The sequence below is a fragment of the Bos javanicus genome, chromosome 10, assembly GCF_032452875.1.
Source record: "Bos javanicus breed banteng chromosome 10, ARS-OSU_banteng_1.0, whole genome shotgun sequence".
NCBI classification, from domain to species: Eukaryota; Metazoa; Chordata; class Mammalia; order Artiodactyla; family Bovidae; genus Bos; species Bos javanicus.
Window position 1 is genome coordinate 88,288,940 of NC_083877.1, and position 27,413 is coordinate 88,316,352.

Sequence of the window (27,413 nt, forward strand, 5' to 3'; positions counted from 1 at the left end):
CCAAGGAAGAAATGGCTTTATTAGGCGTCTAGGCGTGTCTGGGAAACCCAGGTCAGTCACAGAGAAGAAAAGCTCACGCTGGCACAGGAATACAGGACACAGGCATTACAGAATATCCTCTCGAAAACCAACAGCGAAGCCAAAACCTCCCTCTTGCTCACCTACCAGAAACGCTGCTGAGGTGAGCCCTGCTGAAACTTGTGGAAGCTCCTAGTGAAACAAGGACGTGTGTGCAGAAAGGGAACGCGTGCCCCAGCCCCGCTAACTCATGTACGGTGGGGGGCCTGGGTCGGAGGAGGAGGAATGGGAAGGAGGGGGCCCTCATCTCTCGCACCAGGCTCCCCGGGGTGCGAGGAGAGAGGAACCACAGTTTGTCTGTAAAGGGAAGACCAGGGCAGCAGAGCGGGGTGGGCCAGCTCTGCAGCGAGGTGGCAGACTCTGTACAGTCTGGGGTGAGGGTGCCTCCAACAGGTCCTGGCAAGGCGGGCAGCCCTTCCTGAGCACCCCCCGGGAGACAGCCATTCCGGTTCCCTGCTGACTTCCTGCAGAGCAGATGCCAGCGTCCAGCACCAAGTCCAAGGTCACAATCAGCTGAGGGCAGTGGAGTGGCCGCCCGACGACACCGGTACCTCTCGGTCTAGGAGACCTCCTTTTTGGAGCAGTCACTTTCTGCGGACCAAAAGCCATCTTGCCCAATATGGGCCCAACCTAGAAATTAATTCCCACCTTCACGTGAGCACCAGGTGAAGAGCCTCCCTCATGAGGCAAAGCTTTAGATCTTGGCCCTTCGGTGACAGTCCCTGGACAGAAGGCCGGTCTGAGGCTGTCCGTGCCCAGGCGCTGGTCTCTGTCCCACGGGTGGCAGGCACTGCCTGCTGACGACGGGCCCCAGTGATGTGATGCTGTAACTCTCCCAAGAAGAGTGCTCTCTACTTTCACAGGCAGGAAAGGAAGAAATGAGGCAGGTTGCAAGGGAGCTGATGCCACTTAATTCTTCCATCGAATTTGCTGGGGAAAAAAAACAATCATCAGTTTTCACGGATCCCTACAGATAGGCAGACAGAGTTCAATAAAACAAGGACTCCAGGTAGGTAATGTAAGGAAAAGAAAGATGGAGCCAGAAGGCTGAAAAAAAAACTTAACGTGGGGGAGAGGAGTTCACTTATTTGGAGACGGATGAAACACCTATCTGTACCTATTCTGTAAGCCTGATTTAGGGCATTTATTCTGGTTCTGTGCTCCTCAGGACAAAGATTCAAAGATTCACTAGCTTTAGCTTGTGGTAGATTCCAAAATACCTAACTGGGACCGAAGCTCCACGTTAACAATAAGCTCAGCAATTCCATGCCATGAGAGAGGAGGCAGCTGTGCTCCCCAAGCAGCTAAAATTCAGGGGACACATGTATGCCTGTGGCCGATTCATGTTGATGTACGGCAAAAACCATCACAATGTTGTAAAGTAATTTTCCTCCAATTAAAATTAATTAATTGAAAAAAAAGTAGCTAAAATCTACTTCACCTACTTCTTTCTTCCAATAGGAAGGTCACATCCAGCCCCAGGAAACTTTACAGTTTGCATATTCTGATTCTATAACGTTTGTTTCTAACTTCCAGTGGTTAGTCCTTCCTACCTAATGAGTTTAACAATGATCAGAGCACTACAATCAGTGTCAGCCAAGGTCCCCAGACCACCCTAAGTCATCCCACGTCTCAGGAGTGACTTCTGCCGTGTAGGCCCACAGGAGACCCTTATCAAGAGATCCACAGGCTTGGCCGACAGCAATCCCATTCAGGCCTCGGGAGTCTGTGCTCAACGCTCCTCTGGTAACTGTCTCGTGAGCCCACTGGAGGGCAAGCGGGCCCCTCACCGAGCTGTTGAGAAGGGCATCAATCTTCTCCTCCTCGGCAGAGCCTTTATCCACCTTGCTCCTGTATGCGAGCAACTGCTGACGATCCTTCAGGTCCCGGCAAGTCTGTCACCAAAAGAAATGACAATAAAAACCTCCAGTCAACCTTCTCTAGAAGGGCCCCTTTCCTTCTGTCTCTCCCACTCTGAGCCAAGGTTCCGAGAGAAGCCAGGGAGCTGCGGTGGGATGACAGTGGGGCTAAGCACCCACCGAACTTCACACTCAAGAGACGTCTGCAGAGGTTATGTGGCTTGATTTCATTCTATGAATTCTCCGAGTGCAACGAATTTATAAAAGCAGAGAAAACCCAGTCAGAGAACTGGGCAAATCATATAGGAGAGCTGGTCTCCAAACTAACGCTTGCCAGACCACACTATGAGCTAAGTGGAAACTGACATCAGCACCTCAGGATCTAGGCCCTGGGACTGAAGCCTCCCACTGGCCACTGAGGTCTAACTCAGGGCTCTCATTTCTGAGGGACTCACATCAATGACGACATCATGACACTTGAACTTGGTGGCTAAGTTCAACTTTGTGTCCACATCTTCCACCAGATTGACATACTCCTGTAATACCTGTGAAAACAAGTACTTCTGATTAACGATTCTCAGCTGTATTAAACCCAGAGTTCTGAAAGGTAGGGAAAAAGTCCTGAAGAAGGCAAAGAGTCAGTGCCTGCTGTCTACAATTCCCATCACGAACCACAGGACTAGGCCTGCAATGGGCAATGAGGTAGACTTTCTGCAGTAATCCATGTTCTCCCGAAAAGGAAGAGAAGGGCCCACTCCTCCTCATCTTGGAGCCAGACCCCCGTGCCAGCAACAGGTGTGCCCTGGGTCTGACCTCCCCCCGTACCCCCTGCTCCTTGACGGCCTTTCTCATTAAGTTCTCCTGTATCATTTGAGTAGTGTGCCTCCCTCTGGCTGAACACAGCAGACGCTCCTCAGAAAAGGGTGGTCTGGGGTCATATGTCTAAAGGCTGAGCAGAACCTCCTTCCCTGGCCCTTTCTAGGTTGAGGCGCAGTTCAACCATTATGTTGCCTTTAAGATAAGACCAGAGCAGGTCAAGTCCCCCATTGCTGAGCAGTAAGAGGCTGAAAGTCAGGTCTCCTAGAAGACCCTGTACCCGACTCTCTCTGGGAACCATTACCTGGACAGGGGCACTATTCTTGTGCAAAATTTCCACAACCCGATGGAAGCCAATGGGTGCTCTCTTCTTGGTGTAGCCCAGCCAGTTCTGAAAAAGGAAGATGGGGTGGCCGTGGGCAGGTCAGACAAATTCAACCCACTCTGAGCTAGTCTCTCTGCATTTTGTGGTAAGACCAGCATGACGTGCTGGTGAGAGTGGATGAATGGGAGGTGGGGGAAAAAGAAAGGGAGAGAGATGAGGGTTTCAGCAAAGTCAAGGAACTCAGGAGGGTGGAAAAGAGAGGTATTATGAGTTCTTAGCTTGCATAGGCACAAATGCAGAAAAGTCTGAAATACAGCTAAATGAAATAAGCAATTTCATTAACAATACTTGCATTGATAGTATGAAATTCTCTGGGTAGAATAATCCTACCCTTTACGTCTTTGCTGCTAAGTCATTTCAGTCGTGTCCGACTCTGTGCGACCCCATAGATGGCAGCCCACCAGGCTCCCCCGTCCCTGGGATTCTCCAGGCAAGAACATTAGAGTGGGTTGCCATTTCCTTCTCCAATGCATGAAAGTGAAAAGTGAAAGTGAAGTCGCTTTTTTTTTTTAACGTCTTTATATTTACATAAATGTTTATTTGTAAATTCATGAGGAAAGGTCTGGAAAGCTACCAGTCAAACTTCTCACAGTGCTTGCCTTGAGGAAGGGACTAAGAAAGGAGGTGGACAGTGGAGGAGGAACTTCACTTTTTACCCTCTCACTTTCACAGCGGGTTTGATTTTGACACAGGCATGTACTGCTTTCATAGTTAATGTTTCTATTTAAATAGCAAAGGCAGAAAACAAAAAACTGTCAAACCCATAGTGGAAAAATGGATATTTAAACTGCAAACCAACGGAGACATGACAATCGAATGGAATGCAAGATTCTTGACGATCTAGACAGCAAACAAAAACAAACAAAAAACAGCTCTAAAGAGCTAATCAATTTATATGTACTATAATATTTTTTTTTAAATTAGAGGATAATTACAACATTGTGATGGCTTCTGCCATACGTCAACTTGAATCGGTCACAGGTATACATGTGTCCCCGCTTCTTGAACTCCCTGATAATATTCTTATGTTAACGTTAAATTTCTCGAGAATGATAATACTGTGGTTACAAATGAGAACAATACTTAAGTAGTTAAAGTATTGTGATGTCTGCAGTTTACTTTCAAATGTTTCAGCAAAAAAAAACAACAACATATAGAACAAGAGAAAGCAAACATGGCAAAAATGTGAGCAAGTTCGTTAAGTAGGTGAAAACTGTTAATTATTCTTTCTTTTGGTTTTCTTTAGATCTGAAACTTTGGAAAATAAAATGTTGAAGGAAAAATGTCAACCAGTAGCTGGAACCTGAGTGTCCCAGGAGGCGTGAAACCTGAGACTCCCAGGAGGCGTGGGATGGCAAGACAGCATCTCCATCGGAGCGCTGACAGCCCCAGGGCACCCACCTTGGTGGTAAACAGGGCATCGACGTCATGCCAGGCCCGGAGCTTGGCGCGAGCGGCCAGCGCTGTCAGCACGTACTGTTTGTCTGGGATCTGAAAGCAGAGGCCCGGGGAAATTAAGAGAAGCAGAAATGCATCAGGGGAGGGGCTTGAGAGTTCTGGAAAGACAGGCAAAAATAGTCCCTGGTATTGATTCTGCCCCTTACGATCCACAAAGCTCTTGGGTCTCCAAGCCCCGCACTGCTGCGGGCTCTTCAGTTAAGGCCTCCCTCACCTCCCACAGACTCACTCCGTTCTCCTGACCCCTGAACGCCAAGGCACTTCCCGCACAGGTTACAAAGCAACGCCCACCCCACAGAGCGATTCTGACACTACTTTTCTAAACACTGCCGAGTTTATATCTACCTTAAAGCAACGCCCACCCCACAGAGCGATTCTGACACTACTTTCTAAACACTGCCGAGTTTATATCTACCTTAAAGCAACGCCTACCCCACAGAGCGATTCCGCTACTACTTTTCTAAACACTGCCCAGTTTATATCTACCTTAAACGTCTTCTTCAGGTTGACCGGGCTGCTGAACGTCCCCTAGGGTGAAAGTGGAGAAGGAATCTTGGTGTTACTGACTCTCTCAAATGCCACCAATCTCCTGTTTTCTTGTCCACTAGCTAGACATTCTACATTTCACTCTGTAACCATTTAAACCTGGAAATTAATTTAAGACAAAAGCTCTATCAGGTCTAACTGGACATCACCATCTAGCTTAAGGGCACTAGATTAACAGATATAAAGTATTTCCCGATTTTTTGCTAATCCTATGATTGTTACGATCATGTCCACCTATGGGATCACTAAAGTCGCACTTCTTCAAGACCACTTTTTTAAGTATGCACAGGTAACTACCCTCTGCTGCTGTTCTTTACCCTGTGGGAATCCATTTGAAACTCTGGGCCTCTGACCAGAGATGCTCTTAGCACCAGCACCAGTCAGGCAGATGTGTTCTAGGGCAGGCCAGCTCACTGGAAGCCACGCGAACCCATACAGACCTCTTTCCCCCTCTTGGAACAGTTCCCAGGTGGGCTGCCAAGAATGATGTGCACCCACTGTGAACAGATACGCTGAAACACAGGCTCTGAAGGATGCCCCCCTGTGCAGTGAGAACGCGTGGGCCTTTCTCCCCCGTGTGGCCCGCACCTCAGCCTCCGTGTAGTGGTAGAAGCAGGAGTAGAAGAGCGTCGTCACCAACGGCATGTTGAGAATGGACGCTTTGCGGGGGTGCTTCCGGAAGACCTCAGTCTGTCCCGCTAATTCTAGATGCCGATCGTTTGCCTGTGGTGGAGTGAGCCAAGAGAAAAAAAAGAACAGTGTCCATGGAGTGGAGGCAGGAGAGAAGCCTGTAATACTAGAGCAGATGTGTATCCTACCCTAGGAAAGAGGCGAAGAGGAGAAAAAGAAAGAAACTGCCTAGGAGAGCCCCGAGGAGCTTAAGATCCAGAAAATGATGATCTAAGTTGGATGGAGGAAGACCAGAGAAGTAGTGATGAAACAGAGTTCTGGGATGAAGAGGAAATAGCTCCAGATTAATAGCAAGTGAGAAAAGAAAAGATGCCTGGAGGCAGTGGAGGGAAGGCCACCATGCAGAGAAAGAAAATGAAAGACTCTTAGAATAAGGGTAACCAGAAATGACGTATGTGGGCCGAGCAGAAGTCTCCTAGCTGCTGAATGACACAGAGCTTTGACACTTAAGTAGAAAGAATGAAAACAAGGATTCTAACCTCGATAATGATCTGACGTTCCAGGAGTGTGTAATGGTCTTGTATGTGTGCAGAATCTTCTGCTGAAAAGGGCAAGCTGGGAGAGAGGGCAAGAAGGTTAGTACCTCATTCTCTACTCAAACAAGAAACACACCTACCTAATCCAGGTCACCACTTTAAGTCTAAGATGCTCATGGGGCTTTGCAATTCTGATCTCTGTTCCCTTTAGAGCATCCCTGAAAGGCAGAGAGAAAGCAGGAAAAAGAGGCGACCTCTGGCCCGGATTTTATACTTATGGTTTTGCCAATTAGACAGGGAGCCTTCAAGTCCACGAAATACATACAGTCACTAGTGATTCTGCTGAGAAGTGAGGCAGAATCCCCTCATTGTGGGCGGTGCAATGACTGATGAACGAGTCACTCAGCCAATGAGTGCGCCTGACCAACTGCCCATCATCCACATCCCAGGGAGGCTCGGGGGTTGTGGTCACTGCCTAATGTCAATGCTGACCTGTCTTTCAGGAGCACTGACATGTTGGCCATTTTTTAATGCAGAGTAATAAGATAAAACTCAAGTTACAGAGCATGGCATTATGTCTGTACATTGGTAAAGATCTCAAGAGTTCTACATGATGTCAAGGGCCCCATCTTTAACACTACATTATATCCTTCCACATGAAGAAGTTGACGGACAAACAATGTCTTGCCTAAAAGTCATTTGGCAACTCAATGGGTAAAGCCAGGAATAGAAGCCAGATTTTAAACGCCCAGTTCCCAGACCTTCCTTCAGAAAGTACTGTCTTATTCCTCTACTCCACTCACTCCAGGAAGAATTCTGAAATTCAATTACACTCTCCCAGGTAAGTGTGAGCCCACAGCTGATTTTTAGAAGTGATAAAGAAGACAGCAAAAGGTACCAGTTACTTCAGTATTCTAACTTCTCTGTTTACCAGAGGCCATACAACATATTGGCTCAGTAGCTGCCAAAGTTAAAACTAAGGATTGTACTGACATAAACTTCTAAATGTTAAACCTGGCAATCATGTCACATGAGGAATGACTGAAAGAAAGAACTGTGACCACCGAACCTCAGGTAAGGTCTACTGGGTGGGCTCTACACCTGTCTTAAAAGATAAACAGGGAAGCAAGTTTCAGCTCAATATAAGGAGGCACTTGCGGTAATAAAGGCTGTCCAACAAGGAAATAAGCCACTTCCAAGAGTGTGTGCCCCACCCCTGGAAGAACAGTATGTGGGGCTGGTTTTCACAGGGACTTATACTCTGGATAAAAGCTGGACTGAACCAATAATTCTTGGACTATGGGGTTTCAAGGACTGGTAACACTGAAAACAACACATAAGTAAGATGTTGCCGATTTTTTAATACATTAGGGCACACACAAAAAACTTATAACTCATTTTTCTACCAAAAAGAAGTGGGGGGGGGGGGGGAGACAATCTCTGAATAAAACGCAGTCTTTCCAATTAAATAAATTTAGCTTTAGTAGAAAGCTCTCTACACTGTCTTTATTTTTCTCAGTTTATCACCAATCAGTGAAAACTCTATGGGGGAACAGTGTTTGGAACCACTGAATGAGACGATCTTTAATCATGTTTGTATGACCCACTGTTAGCCTTTCCCTACAACCATCTATTCATCCTACCCTCTTTTAATCTCTTCATTGTTCTGTATAACAGTATTGATAGTGAAAAACACTTCTCCCCCACTTACCCAATGCATGTCTTAAGAAATTCTTTTCGTTTCTCGGGGTCCTGAATGTTCAAGTGCTCTCGATAATGGGACAGCTACAAAAAACAGAGAAGAACTTTGAGCTGTTTCTTTTCCTCAGAAGGGTGAGTTAGCTCTGTCAGTAGGTTTTCCATGTTTGAAAGCTAAACTCTTCATCACTAGAGATTCTTCTAGGAATAGATGGCAGAGGGGTGCGGGAGAAGAGTGATTCAAAATTATTATCTCTAACTGCATTATCCAATACAACAGCCACTAGTTTCAAGAAAAAGTTGTTCTTAGGAGACTGTCCTATTCTACGAGGATAAACTAAAAGCAGACTATCGGATTTGCCAATTCCAGGGTTTATAAGGTTGGAAAACTCCAAATGCATATATAACAGCATGCATGATAAATCACCTTCAGTTCAAACATAACAGAGAATATGAAGAAAATATGAAAGCTTTAGATAAAAATGAGTTACCCAAAACACATTTATTTTCACTGATTAATCAAACTTCAAAACACTGAACTACATGAATGCTATCTGAAGAAAATTCCTTATAGTTTTGAACCTATGGAAATTAAAAATATAAACGAAAAAGCTTTTCAAAATGAGTACTACAGATTCCTAATCATTTTGAAGAGATTAAGATAAAAGGTTTTGAGATTTTCCCACACCTTGAGTATTAAGTACAAATTCCTTTTACAAGATGTTACTGAAAACATTTTCCTGAATTATACTCTGGTGTGCAAAGCTTAAAAATGTATTACCACCAATGTGTGGTACAGTGACTAAAAGAATAATTCTGACATCGATGGCAACAAGAAATCCTTACTCTTACACAATAATGTCAAACCTTTTAAATAGATTATTGAAGTTTTAATAAGAAAATTACATTTTTGGTAAAATTTCAGGTTCATTCTTATACTACAAGAGTTTCATCTACAATGGTGAAAATCTGTCCAAAATCAACTTTAACACTTAGTCATTGAGCTCTCAGCCAAAATGTGTATTGGGTGCCTTACCAGCAGCTTGACCGATCGTCCTTCATGACCTGTATCTGATTTCTTATCCCTGTTTGCTCAATATTGTTTGTTCAATACTGTCTTTGGTATTAGAAGCCAAAACCCCAAAGCTCCTACAAATTAAGAACTAAAAACAACTAGAAATTAAGAGACAAATTCCAAACTGACCAGGCCAGTTTTCATTTGGTTATTTTTTAAAAATTTATTCAGAAGCCCAATCAAAAAGAGCATATAAAAAGACACAAAGCAGTACATCATCTGGATTGTTCTCAGGCTTCCCAGATGCCCCTGTCTCCCAGATATAACCAATACCAAAGGAAAGGAAATAGTCAATCAGTGCAGTAGGCTGGGTTTTGGCTTAGACTTTCTAAAGAGGCCCCCAACTGAAACAAAGGCCACACTTACCGCAAGCTCTTCTGTTCTATCCAGGAACCTGGGAAGAAGCAGAAGGGAGCAGCGCGTTTTTATCTGTTGATGCGTGGCAATATAACCTCACAAAACAGGATGAGTGTTCTAGGAGAAACATCATCCGAACTCATCTGCCTCCATACACAAGCTAAGCCCTTCTCTTCTCAAACTCTCTACCATCAGCAACCCCTTGAGAACACGTGCCCGATCTACCGAGCTGAGTGAAGAGCAGAAACTGGAAGACGTCGTGGGCACTAGTAACTCTGTGATGTCAACAGCTCTGACAGAAAGGCTCAGAGCCTCTGCAAAACCTTAGCCCACAGTAGTCTTCTGGGTTTTTTTTTTTTAAAGATGAAAACACTCTTCTCTGTCAGGGGTCTTGGAAACAGATTGTCTACACTATCCTCCTCTGTTGTTTTCTTTTTTCTTTTAAGATTTATTTATTTAATTTTTAGCTTTGAGGTGTCTTCACTGCTGCATGTAGGCCTTCTCCGGTTCTGACGAGCCGGGGCTACTCTCTAGCTGCAGTGTGCAAGCTTCTCACCGTGGTGGCTTCTCCTGGTGCGGAGTACAGGCTCTGGGTGTGAGGGCTTCAGTAGCTGTGGCACACGGGCTTGGCTGCTCCAGGGTATATGGGATCCTCCCACACCAGGGATGGAACCTGTGTTCCCTGCATTGGCAGGTGGATTCTTAACCACTGGACCCCCAGGGAAGCCCCGTTGTTTTCAGGTACAACATACAATGCATTTGTCTCTCCCCAAAGGTGGTAAGGCCTTGGAGAACAAGGACTTTTTGTCATCTGGTTGCTTTTTCACTCTGCAAGGACCACTATAATTAATATCACTACTTTGGCATAGAGGTGATGCTTAAAAAAAGCCTTGTTGGTTCGGAGGGAAGGAAGAAGAAAAGAAAGAGGGAGAGAGGGAAGAAAGGGTTGAGGGAACAGCTCGTCTTGAATGCGGTTTCTACAAATTCCTGGCTAACCATCTCTAATCTTGACCCTGACCATGTGTGCCCTCCCCACCTGAGTCTTCGGGAAAGCTCATCACTCTGCGGAGGCCACTGGGTAAATAAAGTTACCTCAGGGCACATGTCAGCCTAAACAGAGGCTCCACCCCCTGCCCTGACACTGAAGAAAGGACATAATACACCTGTTTTAAGCTAAGAGTGGGAAAAAGTCCCTAACAACTGAAATGAGATAGGGAAGAAAAACATGGCAGAAGACAGCTGCCCCCAGTGGGCACCCCCTTCCCCAGGCCCCCAGCAGACATGCCTGCTTCTTGCCTCTCTACCCATCAGAACCCGACCCAGTCCCACAGGGCCCACTCAATTCCTAATCACTCCCATGAGGTTCTCCTCAGCTATCCTGATTGAAAACTGCATTTGCTTCTTCTGCTTTTCCATTGTGCTTCTCACTGGCATCACCAGGGACCAAGTAAAAAAGGCATCTTTAGTCTCGGTCTTTTGTAAGAAAATAGTTAATAAACATTAATACCACAGACTAGGCATTATGCTGAGCGCTTTACATGCATGAACTCCTTTCACCTTCATAATGACCTGTGGAGTAGGCAACATTATTTCCATTTTACAAACGTGAGAACTGGTGCTTGGAGAGGTTGAGGAACTTGTTCAACGTCATGCTATGAACTAAGTGATGGAGATAATATTCAACACAGGTGCTTGACTCTGGAGCCTGATTTCTTAACACGGTCACTTTATTACAGGTTGTGGTGCAATATTAGTTATCCCATCACATTTCTTTTTTTCCTTCTTTCTCTCTTTTCAGTCATGCCACATGGCTTGTGGGATCTTCGTTCCCCAACCAGGGACTGAACCTGGGTCCATGGCAGTGAAAGCACCAAGTCCTAACCACTGCCACCAGGGAATTCCCCCATCACCTCACTGCTGCTGCTAAGTTGCTTCAGTCGTGTCCAACTCTGTGCGACCCCATAGACTGCAGCCCACCAGGCTCCCCTGTCCTCGGGATTCTCCAGGCAAGAACACTGGAGTGGGTTGCCATTTCCTTCTCCAATGCATGAAAGAGAAAAGTGAAAGTGAAGTCGCTCAGTCGTGTCTGACTCCTAGCGACCCCATGGACTGCAGCACACCAGGCTCCTCCATCCGTGGGATTTTCCAGGCAAGAGTACTGGAGTGAGGTGCCACTGCCTTCTCCTATCACCTTACTATATCTTGTCTAGTAAGCGTTTCGAGAAAAAAGGGGCAGTGTCTCTTTGCAGTATCACCCAGCGTGCTCTGAACTAAGTACTTAACAAACTTTACAGACCAGATGATCGGTTCTTACCTAAAGAGGTCTAAAAGCAGCTTCTGATCACCTATCTCCTTAAGGAAGTGAATGAGATGTCTCAGGGCAACCTGCCGCACCTCCAGCTCTCGGAAGAGGATCTCTGGTAGGCAGGAAGAAAGGAGTTAGATGGGGAAGGATTAAAGCGTATCACTCAACAGGAAATCAGTACCCCCCAACTCACACATTCTTAAGATAATCTCCTCAAAGTCCATCAGAAGCTAGGAATGGTTTACCATAGTGCGCACCCCTGGCTCAACCCACCAGCAACACACTCCAGGGTCCAGGGCAAGGCTAAGGCTTTGTGTTAGCTTTCAGCTCTCACCAACCCAACCAGCAGGCCCTGAGCCTGGTCTTTCACCTCCTCAGACCAACACAGCCATCCATCTGTGCAGTAAATGAGGGGCTTTTTAATTACTGTAGCTATCACTCGACAGGAGGAACAACTCAGGGCTGAGGCGTGTACTCTGAAGCCTCAGGACCCCCCAGCTATCCCAAAAGTAGACCTGATGCTGGTGAATTTAGGTATGAAAGCCACGAGACCACTCTCCCTTCAAGTGTAGCAGACATCTTACTGACTAAAGATTTCCCTCAAACCATGCTCACCTTTACTCAATGTCCTCTTCAGGAAGATCAGAACCTAGAGGAAAAGAGAACCAAGAATGAATCACCCTGTGTAACCTTCCCAACACACGGCCCTGTCTGAGCACCTGACGACTAGGAATGAGGCCAGCAACTCATCAGGAATCTTCGCAGGTCCAGACAAGGTGTTTCTCTCTCTGTGTGATGAAAGGACAGGTGATGGACATGTGGAATGAGCTCTGTCTTGGGAGTCCACTCGCCCTTGCCCCTATGGCAAGAGACACCTCCCTCCCTCTGGGAGAGGCTGCTGTCACATTTCTCGGCCTTCAGATTATTTTTGAGGGCACAAAGTAGCCAACCTACCACTTCTGGGTCATAATCAAGAGTGTCACACACAATGCAAACTGAGCCTTTAGAACACATACTTCTGGGAATCTTCTACTTCAAGAGGAAATCCAGTGTCTCTACTTGACATTAAAGTCCATCCTATGGATAACCAATAAGGACCTACTGCACAGCACAGGGAACTATACTCAGTATTTTATAATAACCTATAAGGGAAAAGAATCTGAAATATATATATATTAATACATATAACTGAGTCATGTTGCTGTACACCCGAAACAAAAAGGTTGTGAATCAACTATATTTCAAATAAAGAAATAAAGATATTTAAAAAAAAAATCTATCCTGATTGGACTTTCAGAAACTGATGAAAGCAATAATTAAACAACAAAAAGGCACAACTCACTGCAGTAATGACGTTCCCATCATGCATGCTGACTGCTTCTTCTAGGAGCTGGATTTTGTCCTGTAAGGAGCGGAACCTTTCCAGTGAGCAGACCTGCCAGATAAGAATAGAACTGGTGTGCAAGGAAGAGGACCATTTCCTATATTCTTTTGTCACTGGAAACTGAGGAAGAGCAAGAATGACCTGAAATATCCCCAACGCATACATGCATGCTCAGTCGCTTAGTAATGCCTGACTCTGCGACCCCATGGACTGCAGACTGCCACGCTCCTCTGTCCATTGGATTTTCCAAGCAATAACATTGAAGTGGGTTTCCATTTCCTTCTCCAAGGGATCTTCCTGACCCAGGGACTGAACACACATCTCCTGCACTGCAGGTGGATTCTTTACCACTGAGCCACCTGGGGCTTCCCAAATGGCACTAATGGTAAAGAATCCAGCTGCCAGTGCAGGAGATGCAAGAGAAATGGGTTTGATCTGTGTGGGTCAGGAAGATCCCTTGGAGGAGGAAATGGCAACCTGCTCCAATATTCTTGCCTGAAAAATTCTATGGACAGAGGAGCCTGGCAGACTACACTCCGTGGGGTCACAAAGAGTCAGACACGACTGAGCACACACGCTGGTCCCCAAGGAGAGCCTCTTTACTTTACACAACAGCCCTCAACACTCTATGAGCCAGGAGGTTCCCACCACCCCTCCCTACTACTACTACTACTACTACTGCTAAGTCGCTTCAGTCGTGTCCGACTCTGTGCGACCCCATGGACTGCAGCCCACCAGGCTTCTCCGTCCATGAGATTCTCCAGGCAAGAACACTGGAGTGGGTTGCCATTTCCTTCTCCAATGCATGAAAGTGGAAAGTGAAAGTGAAGTCGCTCAGTCATGTCCACTCCCAGAGACCCCATGGACTGCAACCCACCAGGCTCCTCCATCCATGGGATTTTCTGGGCAACCCTGGAAGATGCTAGTGTCCTGATGAAGGCTTGCCAAAGTCAACAGGTAAGGAGATCACTTGTTCTCTTTTGCCTCTTTTTTTCCCTTTTTAAAAAACTTGTTTTTCCTTGTTTGGTTGGTTGTTGCTTTTTCAAACCCTGGTGTTGAGCGCCACCTTTCAGTAGATCGCAGTGAGGGAGCTGCTCTGCTACATATGAAAGCTGGACCCAGAAGCAGGTCCTATAGAAATGGTTTAGGACGAGCTTCCCCAGGAACATGCGGTGCATGACAGGCGAGGCGGCGGCCACCTTTCTGGCCACGCGGTGTCCCAGGAAGAAGGGCTCTCTGCACAGGGACTCCTGAGGCCCTGCAGCGTTTGCCACACCACGGGGGATGCGTGTGGGGTCCACTGGAGGGGACAGCAGGGGACTGGCTATCTGAGACCAACTTTTCTTTCTTTTTAATTAACTTGTTTCCTTATTTTTGCCCGTTCGGGGTCCTTGTTGCTGCGTGCAGGCTTTCTCGAGTTGTGGCGCGGGGGCTACTCTTCGTGACGGTGTGCAGGCTCTCACTGCAGTGGCTGCTGCTGCTGGGGAGCACAGGCCCTGGAGCTCGCGCTGCAGCAGTGGCGGAGCGAGGGCTCCAGAGTGCTGGCTCAGTAGTTGTGGCACACGGGCTTAGCTGTGGCATCTTCCCAGACCAGGGATCAGACCCATATCTCCTGCACTGGCAGGTGGATTCTGAACCACTGGACCATCAGGGAAGTCCCAACTTGTTCTCTTTTTAATGAGGTACAATTTATATCATATAAAATCTACCCTATCTAAGTGTACAGTTCAGTGAGTTTTGACAAGTAAATAATCCCATGTTAACTACTACCACAATCAAGATACAGAACATTTCCATTACCACAAAAATTCCCCTTGTCCATCTGACAAGGGATCTTACTAGCAGATATTTAGGTTATTTCCACTTTAAAGGTTATGATAAATAAAGTTCCTATGAACATCTATGTACAGGTCTGTGTATGAACAAATTTTCATTTCTCCTGAATTGTAAATGTCTATTAGCGATTAAATTACATGTGTGTTTGATTTTGTAAGAAACTGTCAGACTCTTTTGCAAAGTGGTTTTACCACTTCACCTTCCTGTTTGTAGCATATGAGAGTTTCAGTTGCTTTGCATCTTCCCAACACTTGGTCGCTAAGAGTCGGACACGACTGAGCGACTTCACTTTCATTTTTCACTTTCATGCATTGGAGAAGGAAATGGCAACCCATTACAGTGTTCTTGCCTGGAGAATCCCAGGGATGGAGGAGCCTGGTGGGCTGCCGTCTATGGGGTCGCACAGAGTCGGACACGACTGACACGATTTAGCTTAGCAACGCTTGGTATGATCAGTATTTTTAAACTTAGCCATTATAGTGGCTGTATAGTGGTATCTCAGTTTTAATTCACATTTTCCTGATAACTGATAACGTTGAGCATCTTTTCAAGTGCTTATTGGCCATTCACACAGCTTTTGGTGATGTAACTGGTGAAAACTTGAGCCAGTTTTTAAATTTGATTGCTTATCTTATTACTGAAGATACATCATCATTTTTTATATACATATTCTGGAGAAAACACTTTATAAGATGTATTTTACAAATATTTCCTCCCAGCAATGGTCTTTTCGTGTTTTTAACAGTGTTTTCAAAGAACAAAACTTCTCAATTTTGGTGAAGTCCATTTTCCTTTTTGGTCTGATGGTTTTTGTATGCTTGGTTAGTAAGTCTTTGCCTAACTCAAGATCACAAAGGCTTTCACCTAAATTTTCTTCCAGCTTTATAGTTTTAGCACTTATTTTACTATGATCCATTTTCACCCAATAGTTATTATGGTATCAATTCTTCCAAAATTGAAATACAGATTCAATGCAATCTCAGTCAAAATGCCAGCAGCTCTTTTTTAACACTGACAAGCTAATATGGAAATACACAGGATCTAGAATGGCTGAAATAATTTTGGAAGAGAAGAATAAGGTTGAAGAACTTACGTGACTTGATTTCAAGATTAACTACAAAGCTACAATAATCAAGGCCTTGGTAATGGCATCAGTTCAGTTCAGTTCAGTCACTCAGTCGTGTCCAACTCTTTGCGACCCCATGAATCGCAGCACACCAGGCCTCCCTGTCCATCACCAACTCCCAGAGTTCACTGAGACTCATGTCCATAGAGTCGGTGATGCCATCCAGCCATCTCATCCTCTGTCATCCCCTTCTCCTCCTGCCCCCAATCCCTCTCAGAATCACAGTCTTTTCCAATGAGTCAACTCTTCGCATGAGGTGGCCAAAGTACTGGAGTTTCAGCTTTAGTGTCATTCCCTCCAAAGAAATCCGAGGGCTGATCTCCTTCAGAATGGACTGGTTGGATCTCCTTGCAGTCCAAGGGACTCTCAAGAGTCTTCTCCAACACCACAGTTCAAAAGCATCAATTCTTCCGCGCTCAGCCTTCTCACGGTCCAACTCTCACATCCATACATAACCACAGGAAAAACCATAGCCTTGACCAGACGGACCTTTGTTGGCAAAGTAATGTCTCTGCTTTTGAATATGCTATCTAGGTTGGTCATAACTTTCCTTCCAAGGAGTAAGCGTCTTTTAATTTCATGGCTGCAGTCACCATCTGCAGTGATTCTGGAGCCCAAAGAAATAAAGCCTGACACTGTTTCCACTGTTTCCCCATCTATTTGCCATAAAGTGATGGTACCAGATGCCATGATCTTCGTTTTCTGAATGTTGAGCTTTAAGCCAACTTTTTCACTCTCCTCTTTCACTTTCATTAAGAGGCTTTTTAGTTCCTCTTCACTTTCTGCCATAAGGGTGGTGTCATCTGCATACCTGAGGTTACTGGTATTTCTCCCGGCAATCTTGATTCCAGCTTGTGCTTCTTCCAGCCCAGCGTTTCTCATGATGTACTCTGCACATAAGTTAAATAAACAGGGTGACAATATACAGCCTTGACGTACTCCTTTTCCTATTTGGAACCAGTCTGTTGTTCCATGTCCAGTTCTAACTGTTGCTTCCTGACCTGCATATAAGAGGCAGGTCAGGTGGTCTGGTATTCCCATCTCTTTCAGAATTTTCCACAGTTTATTGTGATCCACACAGTCAAAGGCTTTGGCATAGTCAATAAAGCAGAGATAGATGTTTTTCTGGAACTCTCTTGCTTTTTCGATGATCCAGCGGATGTTGGCAATTTGATCTCTGGTTCCTCTGCCCTTTCTAAATCCAGCTTGAACATCTGGAAGTTCACAGTTCACGTATTGCTGAAGCCTGGCTTGGAGAATTTTGAACATTACTTTCCTAGCGTATGAGATGAGTGCAATTGTGCGGTAGTTTGAGCATTCTTTGGCATTGCCTTTCTTTGGGATTGGAATGAAAACTGACGTTTTCCAGTCCTGTGGCCACTGCTGAGTCTTCCAAATTTGCTGGCATATTGAGTGCAGCACTTTCACAGCATCATCTTTCAGGATTTGAAACAGCTCAAGTGGAATTCCATCACCTCCACTAGCTTTGTTCGTAGTGATGCTTTCTAAGGCCCACTTGACTTCACATTTCAGGATGTCTGGCTCTAGGTGAGTGATCACACCATCGTGATTATCTGGGTCGTGAAGATCTTTTCTGTACAGTTCTTCTGTGTATTCTTGCCACCTCTTCTTATTATCTTCTGCTTCTGTTAGGTCCATACCATTTCTCTCCTTTATCGAGCCCATCTTTGCATGAAATGTTCCCTTGGTATCTCTAATGTTCTTGAAAAGATCTCTAGTCTTTCCCATTCTGTTGTTTTCCTCTATTTCTTTGCATTGATCGCTGAGGAAGGCTTTCTTATCTCTTCTTGCTATTCTTTGGAACTCTGCATTCAGATGCTTATATCTTTCCTTTTCTCCTTTGCTTTTTGCTTCTCTTCTTTTCACAGCTATTTGTAAGGCCTCCCCAGACAGCCATTTTGCTTTTTTGCATTTCTTTTCCATGGGGATGGTCTTGATCCCTGTCTCCTGTACAATGTCATGAATGGTAATGGCATAAGGATAGACAAAAAAAAAATAAATGAACTGGAATACAGTCCAGAAAGAGACCTACACATATATACAGTTAATTCATTTTCAACAAAGGCACCAAAGTGACCGATGCAGAAATGGATAGTCTTTTCAACAAACAGTGTTGGAGCAAACAGAGAACCGTATGGGAAAAAAATGAGTGTCCATTTGTACCTCACACCATATATTCTGTATTAACTCACACTGGATCACAGTCCTAAACATGAGAGATCTGCTCTCACTCTTAAAGGCACTACTTTTCCCTCTCATCCATCACTCTTTTCCCACTTCCCCATCAAAACAACACTAAACCGTGGAGAATTAGAAATTTTGCAGCTGAATTGCCATCTTAGTGGAATGGTTTTCCTCCTGAAAATCATTTAACAAAACTGAAGAGAAAGGCCAAGCTGCTCAGCTTCCAAAATAAACAAATTCCAATTCCACAAGAATTCTCTCCCCAGGGGCCTTACCTTGCCCTTCCTGAGGCGCCGCACTGTGTCACTGGGGCTCCAGTCGTTGCTGTAATCCTGGAATATTAGCAACGCATGAATTATAGGAAGTTAAAGGATCGGAATTCAGAATTATCAGTGCATCAGCTCCTCACCTCATGCTTATAGTCTTAGTCCCTGAAAGTGAAAGTGAAGTCGCTCAGTCGTGTCTGACTCTGCAACCCCATGGACTGTAGCCTACCAGGCTCCTCCGTCCATGGGATTTTCCAGGCAAGAGTGCTGGAGTGGATTGCCATTTCCTTCTCCAGGGGATCTTTCCAACCCAGGAATCAAACCCGGGTCTCCTGCATTGCAGGCAGACGCTTTACCGTCTGAGCCACCAGGGAAGCCCAGAAGATAGATTAAAAAAAACAAGACTAGGATGGTCTGGTCCTAAGTTTCTTAAGCAACCAGGACAGAGATTTTACAGGCAGGACGAATTGGATCAAAGAGGGAACGGATCAACTGACAAAGCTAGCAGCCCAACATGTAAGTGGTTGAGAATTTCAGCCTGTAGAGGCCGTTTTGGGACTCTAAAGAATGGTTTTGCCGACAGACGGAAAAGAGAGAAACATGTTCTTTTTTTGGACCTTATGATATCGTTTTTTCCTTTTCAGTCAATTTGCTTTTTCATGTGCTTCATGTGAATATGAGCTCCACCAAGCTTCTAGACCATAGTGATGATCAAAAGTTTCAAACCACAACCTAAAAAATGGCAGTATAATGGATAAGGAAAGTACACCAGGGCTGAATCAGAAACTAAAAATTTTAAGTTCCAGTTCTACCATGTAACTAGCTGTGAGACTCCCGGCAAGCTCTAATGTTTAGAGATCCAATTTTCTTATTTCTAAGAGGGGTTTAAAATAACACCTGCTCAGAGATTTGGGAAGATCAAGCAAGATAACAAATGTCCAAGTTCGTCAAACTGTGTACAATGTCATGACCATCATAAGATATAACTCACCCTATACTCCCCCTTGGGTCTCCCCAGCTCTGGAGCATAGCTCTTGGCAGGTGTGTCTGACAGAGCTGCAAAAGAACAGGCAAGGGACTGAGAAGGATACCATCTTCCTGCCATTCCTTTCTTCCACTGCTTCCTTTGCTTGACTTGCGGGCTCCCAAGGTATTTTTATGGCCCCAAGTAGGGAAGTCCGAGTAGATCTCAGTTCCTACCCAAAGACAGCATCCCTAGATGCTACCCTTGGACCCCACAGCCTGAATGGTCTCAAGCTGCTTATTCAGCATCAGAAAATTCCTCTAATAATGATGATAGATTCAGAAGTGCCATCATCTAATTATCACTTGTCCCCATGACTCCCTAGGCTGTACCCCAGACCAGTAACATCTCCCAGTAATCAAGAGAAAAGAGTCCATGCCTACCATCAGAGAGGGACTGGAAACTTCCAGGTCTAGTTCTCCCTAAAGATAAAGAACACATAAGGCCAAGAGTTAAAGTCAGAGCCATCCAGACTCAGTTTAGGATGCAGTGCACACAGAACCTTTTTGTGAAATTATAAGAACTTAAGGCTTAAAAAAGCTTTTATTCAACTTCAGAAATCTGAGGTACCGTGGAAATAAAAGGCACTGAGGAACTGTTTCTTTTAATTGTGATAAAATACACCTAACATAAACATCACCATTTTTAAGGAGGATACAGTTCAGTGGTACTAAGTACATCCACACTGTACAATCATCACTACTATCTCCAGAACTTTCTGATCATCTCAAACTGAGACTGTACCCACTGAACAATAACTCCCTTTCCTCCTTACTCTCATTCCCTGGTGACCACTATTCTATTTTCTATTTCTATCTGACTATTCTAGGCATCTCACAGAAATCGAATCACACAGAATCCTTGTATGTCTGGCTTCATTCACTCAGCATAATATCCTCAAGATTCATCCATGTTGTAACACGTATCTGAATTTTGATCCTTTTTAAGGTTGAATAATATTCCACTGCATGTGCATGGACATTTGTTCATTCATTTGTCAGTGAATGAACATTTGTGTTGTTTCCATATTTTGGCTACTCTGAATCGCGGTGTATAAATACCTGTTTAAACCCTTGCTTTAATTCGTTTTGGTATATACCCAGAAGTACACTGCTGGATCATATGGCAATTCTACACTTAATTTTTTGAGAAACTGCCAAACTGTCTTCCACAGTCTTCCGGTGTCTTCCACACACAGGCCGTACCATTTTACATTCCCCCCAGCAGTGCACAAGGCTTCCCAACAGAGATGCACAGGGTAGGGAGGAATTCTGACCTAGGCAAATTTCCTGAGCACAGGGGTAGGGGGGAATTCTGACCTAGGCGAATTTCCTGAGTAGATGTCACAAGGTTGATGTCAGCTTTGTTTATCATGTTTTAGAAACCCAGTCCAATACTAACGCATATATATGGAATTTAGAAAGATGGTAACGATAACCCTGTATACGAGACAGCAAAAGAGACAATGATGTATAGAACAGGATTATGGACTCTGTGGGAGAGGGAGAAGGTGGGAAGATTTGGGAGAATGGCATTGAAACATGTGAAATGTCATGTATGAAACGAGATGCCAGTCCAGGTTCAATGCACGATGCTGGATGCTTGGGGCTGGTGCACTGAGACGACCCAGAGGGATGGTATGGGGAGGGAGGAGGGAGGAGGGTTCAGGATGGGGAACACATGAGAAATAAAGGAATAAAAAATTAAAAAAAAAAAAAAAGAAACCCAGTCCAACCCCTCTGAATTTCCCTCATTTCTCCCCCTTTCTTATCCCTAACTGCTAGCTCCAAAGATTTTTATACTTCAGTATCTTTTTCTTACAGAGTAAATGAAAATCACAGCCTTCGTGGTTTTTCGGAACAAAGAAAAGGACTCTGTCCCTTTAACCGTCGCTCTCACCTCTAAAAAAGCTGCTCAGAGAGTAGGTAGAAGCAGGTTTGGGTAGTTGTGCATAGGTGGAGAAGCTGTTTCGGTTCTTCAGCTGTTCACGCTCGTGGCTAGACCCGCTATTACCAGCAGTCTCTTTGATGGACCATGAGATACCTGTGAGACAGCAAGATGTAGATCAGTCATTCTCATCCAAAATAATACCACCACATCCAGCTTTCCAATAAACTCTAAAAGCTTTTCATCAGAAGCCCTGGTCCCTTGTCAACATGGACTTAAAATACTCAGGCAGGGAGAAAGAACAGAATCACATAGACCCATCAACAGAAAAAAAGGGCAAAGGAAATGAATAAATGGATCAAAGAAAAGGAAATACAAGTAGCTGTTAAACATACGAAAAGGTGCTTGACCACACTCTTAGTAAGAGAATTACACAAATTAAAAGTACAATTAAGACTTCCCTGGAGGTCCAGTGATTAAGAACCTGCCTACCAACGCAAGGGGACACAGGTTCAATCCCAGGGCCGGGAAGATCCCACAGGCCACGGAGGAACTAAGCTCCCGCGCCACAACTGCTGACGACCGTGCACCTAGAGCCCAGGCTCTTCAAGAGAAACCAACGCCATGAGAAGCCTGCGCACAGCTAGTAAGTAGACCCTGCTTGCTGCAGCTAGAGAAAAGCCCACGCAGCAACAATGACCCGGAACAGCTGAAGATAAATAAGTATTTTTAAAAAGCACACTGAGATACCACTTGCCCCCTATAAGATTGACAAAGACCCAAAAGTTTGAGAACACCCTGTGCTGTCAAGGCTGTGGGAAAAAGGAACATTCTGACACTGCTAGGTGGGAGTGGAAATCGGTGCAACCTCTAACCGACACAGATGCAAATACCCTCTGCCAGCGATTCTACTCTGGGAACTGAACTTTCAGATACTCTTACATGGGCAAAATACAAGAACAGCAATATAAACAACAAAAGATTGGAAACAATCTAATGCTCATCAACAGTGGACTGGTTACATAAATTATGAGAAATCCACACCGTGTATACTATGTTGCTATTTTTAAAAAGGGAGAGGCAGCATGAGAACACTTGGAAAGATCTTCAAGCTATATTATCCAGTGAAAAGAGGAGGGTATAAAGTATGCCACCTCTGGTGTAAAAAACGGGGTTCATTTTCCTATATGTAGTTCCACAAGCAGAAAGCATCTCTAAATGAACACACAGGAAGCAAACAACAGCAGTTGTTTTGGGGCTGGCAGGGCCTGAGAACTAAGTAGATGCGTGACAGTGTGAGGGAAACTTCTCAGTACGCCGTGAATCCTTTTTACTACAGTACGCCTTGAATACTTTTTGCTTTTTAAATCATGTGACAGTATTTCCCATTAAAACAAACAAACAAACCTTTAAAACTATGCTTAATCAGATGGGCCCAGCAAAGGTGTTAAGTGGTATCAGAGAACAATTAGGCAGTGAGACTTGGTGGCTAAGGAAGTCAGTTCTGCCAGGCAGTTGTGAGCATTTAAGTCAGTAGTTCTCAAATATGACTGCGTATCAGAACATTAGCAGTGCTTATTGTCATTTGAGACCCCGCCCTACCCGCCACCCCACACCCAACGTCAAGACCTACTGAAGCAGAGTCTCTCGAGTGAAGCCCAGGAATCTAATTTTAACAAGCACCCCAAATAAGTCTGAAATAGCCACCCAAACATTAGCCCTCAGATAGCAGACCTAGACAGCCGTATGGAAACTACTGCCTTATTTCCCCAAGTACCCTCTCCTGGGTAGATTTCCAGATGTATGCTCATCTGAAAACAGCTTAGCCTTGTTCCCTATCCTGACAAGTATTGAGGAGACTTTATGAGTGTTAAGAACCCTGAATAATTAATCCCTTCCCAGGGTCTTTTGTACTTACTTCCCACAGGTTCCCCGGTCCAGCTGACTCTCTCCAGGTCATCTTCATCATCATCATCCACAAAGTCTCGAAGGCTATTCACTGCCCGCTTGGATTCCTTTAACTGTGGACGGACACCAGGCAGGGCGCTTAGGCAGTCACCACTTCTCACCTCTCCCTCTGACAGCCAAGAAGGCTGAGGAACTTGGACTTGAGAATGGCCAATATTTTAACCTTTCTGCCATCGAATGCCTAGCCCACTAGATGTTTGCCAAGAAAAGAAACTGCTATTTAGCCAACACTGGAGTCCAGTGGCAAAAGGTTAGGAAGAGTCAAAGCCAATTTTGAATTCTAATCCTATTCCTGGTATTGACTTGCTTTGTAGGGAGTTTATCCATCTTTCCAAAAATGAATGTTTCCCTCATTTGTAAAACAGACATGATAAAGACAAAACTCCCAATCCAGTTCATCCTTCAAAAATAATAATTATACCACATGAAAAAAGACTTATGGGTTCTTGGGGGAAAAAAAACACAACGCAAAGAAATGAATCATCTTAAGAATGTAAAGGAAAATGGGCAGGGAGTTGGCTTTTACAAGTCCTTTCTTTTCCCAGTGTTCTTCTCCATGAAGAGTCTTGTAAAGATGTGACTGAAAGCACTGCTGAGCCTAATTGAGACAGGTTACCAAGGATGCAAGGGAAAGGGTACACAGTGGAAAGGGGTGAGAACTTCGCTGAGTGTTCACAGAAACCCACCTGTGAGAGCTCATCATCTTCGTCATCAAAGGTGAAAGCCTTGAACTTGGAGCTATTCCAATACTCCTCCTCATCACCCTTTGTCCGATTCATCTGGAGGGAGAGGAAGAGAGATATACTGTATGTCTCTTTCTGGATTCTCCTCAAAAGAGCTCCAAAAGCTTTGGGTTCCTGGACTACAAACTTCCTGCTGTAGTCAGGGATGCACAAAAAGCATCTGGTGAAGAAAATACTGCAGAGGCCACATAAAATCAGATCCTTGGGTCTCCAACCAATCCAATCACACTTTTGATTGCCTGATAACCCACGAGTAGTCATTCATTCCTAGAGCAGCTACTTTGTTCACAACACCATCTCAGGTGCTCTGTCAGCTGTTTTATTACGTAAGGGATATCTGAAGTACAAAACACAGTCCCTCTCTGAAGGACCCTACAACACAGTATTGAGCATATATACCTTTTCTAATTTATACACTCTCGTGCGTGCTAAGTCACTTCAGTCGTGTCCAACTCTTTGCGACCCTATGGACGGTAGCCCACCAGGCTCCTCTGTCCATGGATTCTCCAGGCAAGAATACTGGAGTGGGTTGCCATGCCCTTCTCCAGGGGATTTCCCCAACCCAGGAATTGAACCTGTGTCTCTTAGGTCTCCTGCACTGGCAGGTGGGTTCTTTACCACTAGCGCCACCTGGGAAGCCCCAGTAAAAGTATGTACAAAGGTAAAAGTACAAACCAGGCATGTGTTACAAGAATGCATCACGAACTTTGCTGGATACACAAGGTTAATCAAAGCATAAACAAAACAGATGGTAACTACATTCATGGACTCAACATGTATCTGTTGCATGCCACCTCTCAGGCCCTGTTCTAGGCTCTGGGAATACCACAGAGAATAAAAACTCATAGACATCTTACTCTCTCATGTGCTTCTTGAATTCCTGATAGCAAGTAAGCAACTAAAGGAAGCTGAATTAGCCTGCTTGTAACTTCAACTTCAAATCATGATTAATTTAATAACAAGTACTGGCCAAAATTTGGGAAACGAGGGCATAGCCAAAGAAGGAAGTCTATGAAGAATCAGTCAAAACACCACAAGTCCCTCTCATAACTATTCTAAAATTAGATTTCACCCTGAAAAAAAGTTTTGCCTTAGAATCACAAACTAAACTATCCATGCCAACTAGATTAGAGTGAAAACTGATTTAAGTCAAGAACCAGGTACCAAATTTTTCAGTGCCAAAAATAACTCCAAAGGCTACAGAGAGTCCAGTTCTAAAGGATGGATTTGCTTTTTCTATTTCAGTAGCACCTTTCTCAATAGAAGCTTAAGAAACACTCCCCACGGCAGACCCACTGAGACTCCCAATGGCCTTCACACACTCTGCCTCACTTCGTGTGTTGTCAGGGGGTCTGGGAATGGCAAAGCAGGCTGAGAAGTGTTTACCATCTGATCCTTCCCCATGGCAGATATCACTAACTGATTTCTACTGAACCCAGACACGGCTTAAACATCCTTTTGTATATTTAATGCAGTGCGTAAAATCAAATACAAAAGCTAGCAGAAAAAAAAATATCATCCCTTATATTGCAACAAGCATAGGCTTTGTAGTCAGGCAGACTTGAATTCAAATGTCAGTCTCTCCAATTCTCAGCAACCTGGGTAAATAATCTCACTTCTAAGCCTTGGAGAAAATGACAGGCGACCTCACAGGGTTGCAGTGAAGAATAAACAGGAGTCAAGAAAGAGCTAACAAAAGTCCCCAGTATAAAGTAAATACTAAAGGCTAGCTCATTTTAGTGTATCTTCTGCCTTCTTTCTATCTCTGCCATTTGTAAATATGGGACTTAACAACAGAAACATACCTGGGAAGACTGTTGTGAGGCTGAAGCCAGTGAACCACACGGAAAGCACATGTGCTGACACAAAAATCTGTTTAGTATTAATTTTTATTAATAATAAATCAATACCTTGGAAAAAGCTAGAAAAATATTTCTAAGCATTCCTAAAGTTTAAAATTTTGATATAAAAACTCTGAGTAGCCATCACAAACACTGAAGATGTCCACAGAGCAGGTAAACGTCTATGGTACAGGTGCCAGTTTACAAAGCCTCAGAACACCTCTTCAAAGTAGGCCTAGCAGATTCCATTTCATTGATGAGGGAAATGAGGCACAAAAGGATTAAGTACCAAAGTTTTTAAGCTAAAGTTAGTTGCTCCTATCCAGGTTTTCTATCTCCTGGGTCATTTCCACTCTGATTTGCATCGTTCTTTTATCACTCTAGGGAAAACTGAGGGCAGGTCATTACTACAGTATCTACAGATAGGCATAGCATGAGTCTTAACAAACTCTGTAATCCACCAGAGGATTTCTGGAATCTTTTCTTAATTACGCAAAGGCAGTGGACGCTTGACACCAACCTGTACTTCTAGCGCTAGTCAGAAACTATATTTCCTCAGCAAGTAAAAAAAGACAATAATTTAACGGCTCTAAAATTTATAAAGCAATCAGCTACAATTTTAAGAGGGGCTGAGAAAGGTGCTTCAAAATTATTTAAAACACTTCAAAGGCTTGTCCCTGTCACTTGTTTACTGAGATCCCACCATACAGGGCAGTAGATCTGAGGGAAGGGCAGGAATACGACAAAGGATGGAAAACGACTTGGCCAAAGAATATCTACAACCAACACGCTCTCCGCCTCAGGACACCGCAGAAACCAGCCTGTGAGAAGTTAGATTCGGACTCATTTATCTTCTTTCAAAGCCAGGCCTACACAAGTGAGGTGACGAACTGAGACGAGGAAATGTGGATTAAACTAGGAATACTCTGTGGGCGAAGGGTCCAGGAAACAAGGATCCACCGCAGAGGCCAGAGCCCAGAACCTTAGTACAATAAATGCTTGTTCAAAATCAGTTGTCTGGGCTCGCTCGCGGCCCCAACCCCGAGTGCAAGCCCAGGGATCGCCAGAACTGGATTTAACAGTCAAGCCAGGGAGGTCGAGGGACGCCTCAGACAACGAGGGGAAAGGATATGGATGCGGAGAGGCTGGACTCGGCCAGATATGTAGCCCAAGGAGTTTGGGACACCCTCACCTCTTCCACACCGAGCCCTCCCTCTCAGGTCAGCGTCAGACTTCGCCGCCGAGGGTCCAGCCTTTCTAGACAGACTGTGCGGCATACAAAAGGGGCGGAAGGGGATAGTCCCGAGGAGGGGGCGGGAGGGCTGGGGTGGGGGTAGGAACCAAGGGTCGAGACAGGCGCCGCACGGCATGCTGGAAGTTGTAGTTCCTC

At 44.7% G+C, this 27,413-nt stretch overlaps 2 protein-coding genes across 2 annotated transcripts in view; one reads left to right on the forward strand and one right to left on the reverse strand.

The window, feature by feature from the left end:
* The window catches only part of SAMD15 (sterile alpha motif domain containing 15), a 46,437-nt gene extending 41,030 nt beyond the window's left edge, over positions 1 to 5,407 (forward strand). The window contains exon 3 of the mRNA XM_061429579.1: positions 4,385 to 5,407. Within this exon, the coding sequence (XP_061285563.1) occupies positions 4,385 to 4,390 (6 nt within the window). The 3' untranslated portion in view covers positions 4,391 to 5,407. The remainder of the gene's footprint in view (positions 1 to 4,384) is intronic.
* VIPAS39 (VPS33B interacting protein, apical-basolateral polarity regulator, spe-39 homolog) lies at positions 1 to 27,350 on the reverse strand. The gene is made up of 20 exons (XM_061429581.1): positions 27,216 to 27,350; positions 24,126 to 24,218; positions 23,390 to 23,492; positions 21,484 to 21,627; positions 19,968 to 20,006; positions 19,552 to 19,616; positions 18,570 to 18,626; positions 13,086 to 13,178; positions 12,359 to 12,392; positions 11,753 to 11,855; positions 9,448 to 9,475; positions 8,020 to 8,093; positions 6,312 to 6,387; positions 5,731 to 5,865; positions 5,083 to 5,124; positions 4,540 to 4,629; positions 3,058 to 3,144; positions 2,393 to 2,482; positions 1,869 to 1,973; positions 1 to 1,008 (listed from the first exon to the last, which is right to left on the reverse strand). The coding sequence occupies exons 2-20, from the start codon at positions 24,216 to 24,218 to the stop codon at positions 988 to 990; spliced, it is 1,479 nt and encodes a 492-aa protein (XP_061285565.1). The 5' UTR covers positions 27,216 to 27,350; the 3' UTR covers positions 1 to 987.
* Positions 27,351 to 27,413: the final 63 nt, after the last annotated feature.

What these genes read in the sequence shown, in the direction of transcription:
- VIPAS39 (XM_061429581.1), bottom strand. Translation starts at nt 24,218, where the DNA reads ATGAATCGGACAAAGGGTGATGAGGAGGAGTATTGGAATAGCTCCAAG. An exon ending in TCTGAGCAGCTTTTTTAGAG is followed by an intron (nt 20,007 to 21,483) that starts GTGAGAGCGACG and finishes CTTTATCTTTAG; the next exon opens with GGAGAACTAGACCTGGAAGT. An exon ending in ATGCCCTTCTCAACAGCTCG is followed by an intron (nt 1,009 to 1,868) that starts GTGAGGGGCCCG and finishes TTTTTTCCCCAG; the next exon opens with CAAATTCGATGGAAGAATTA.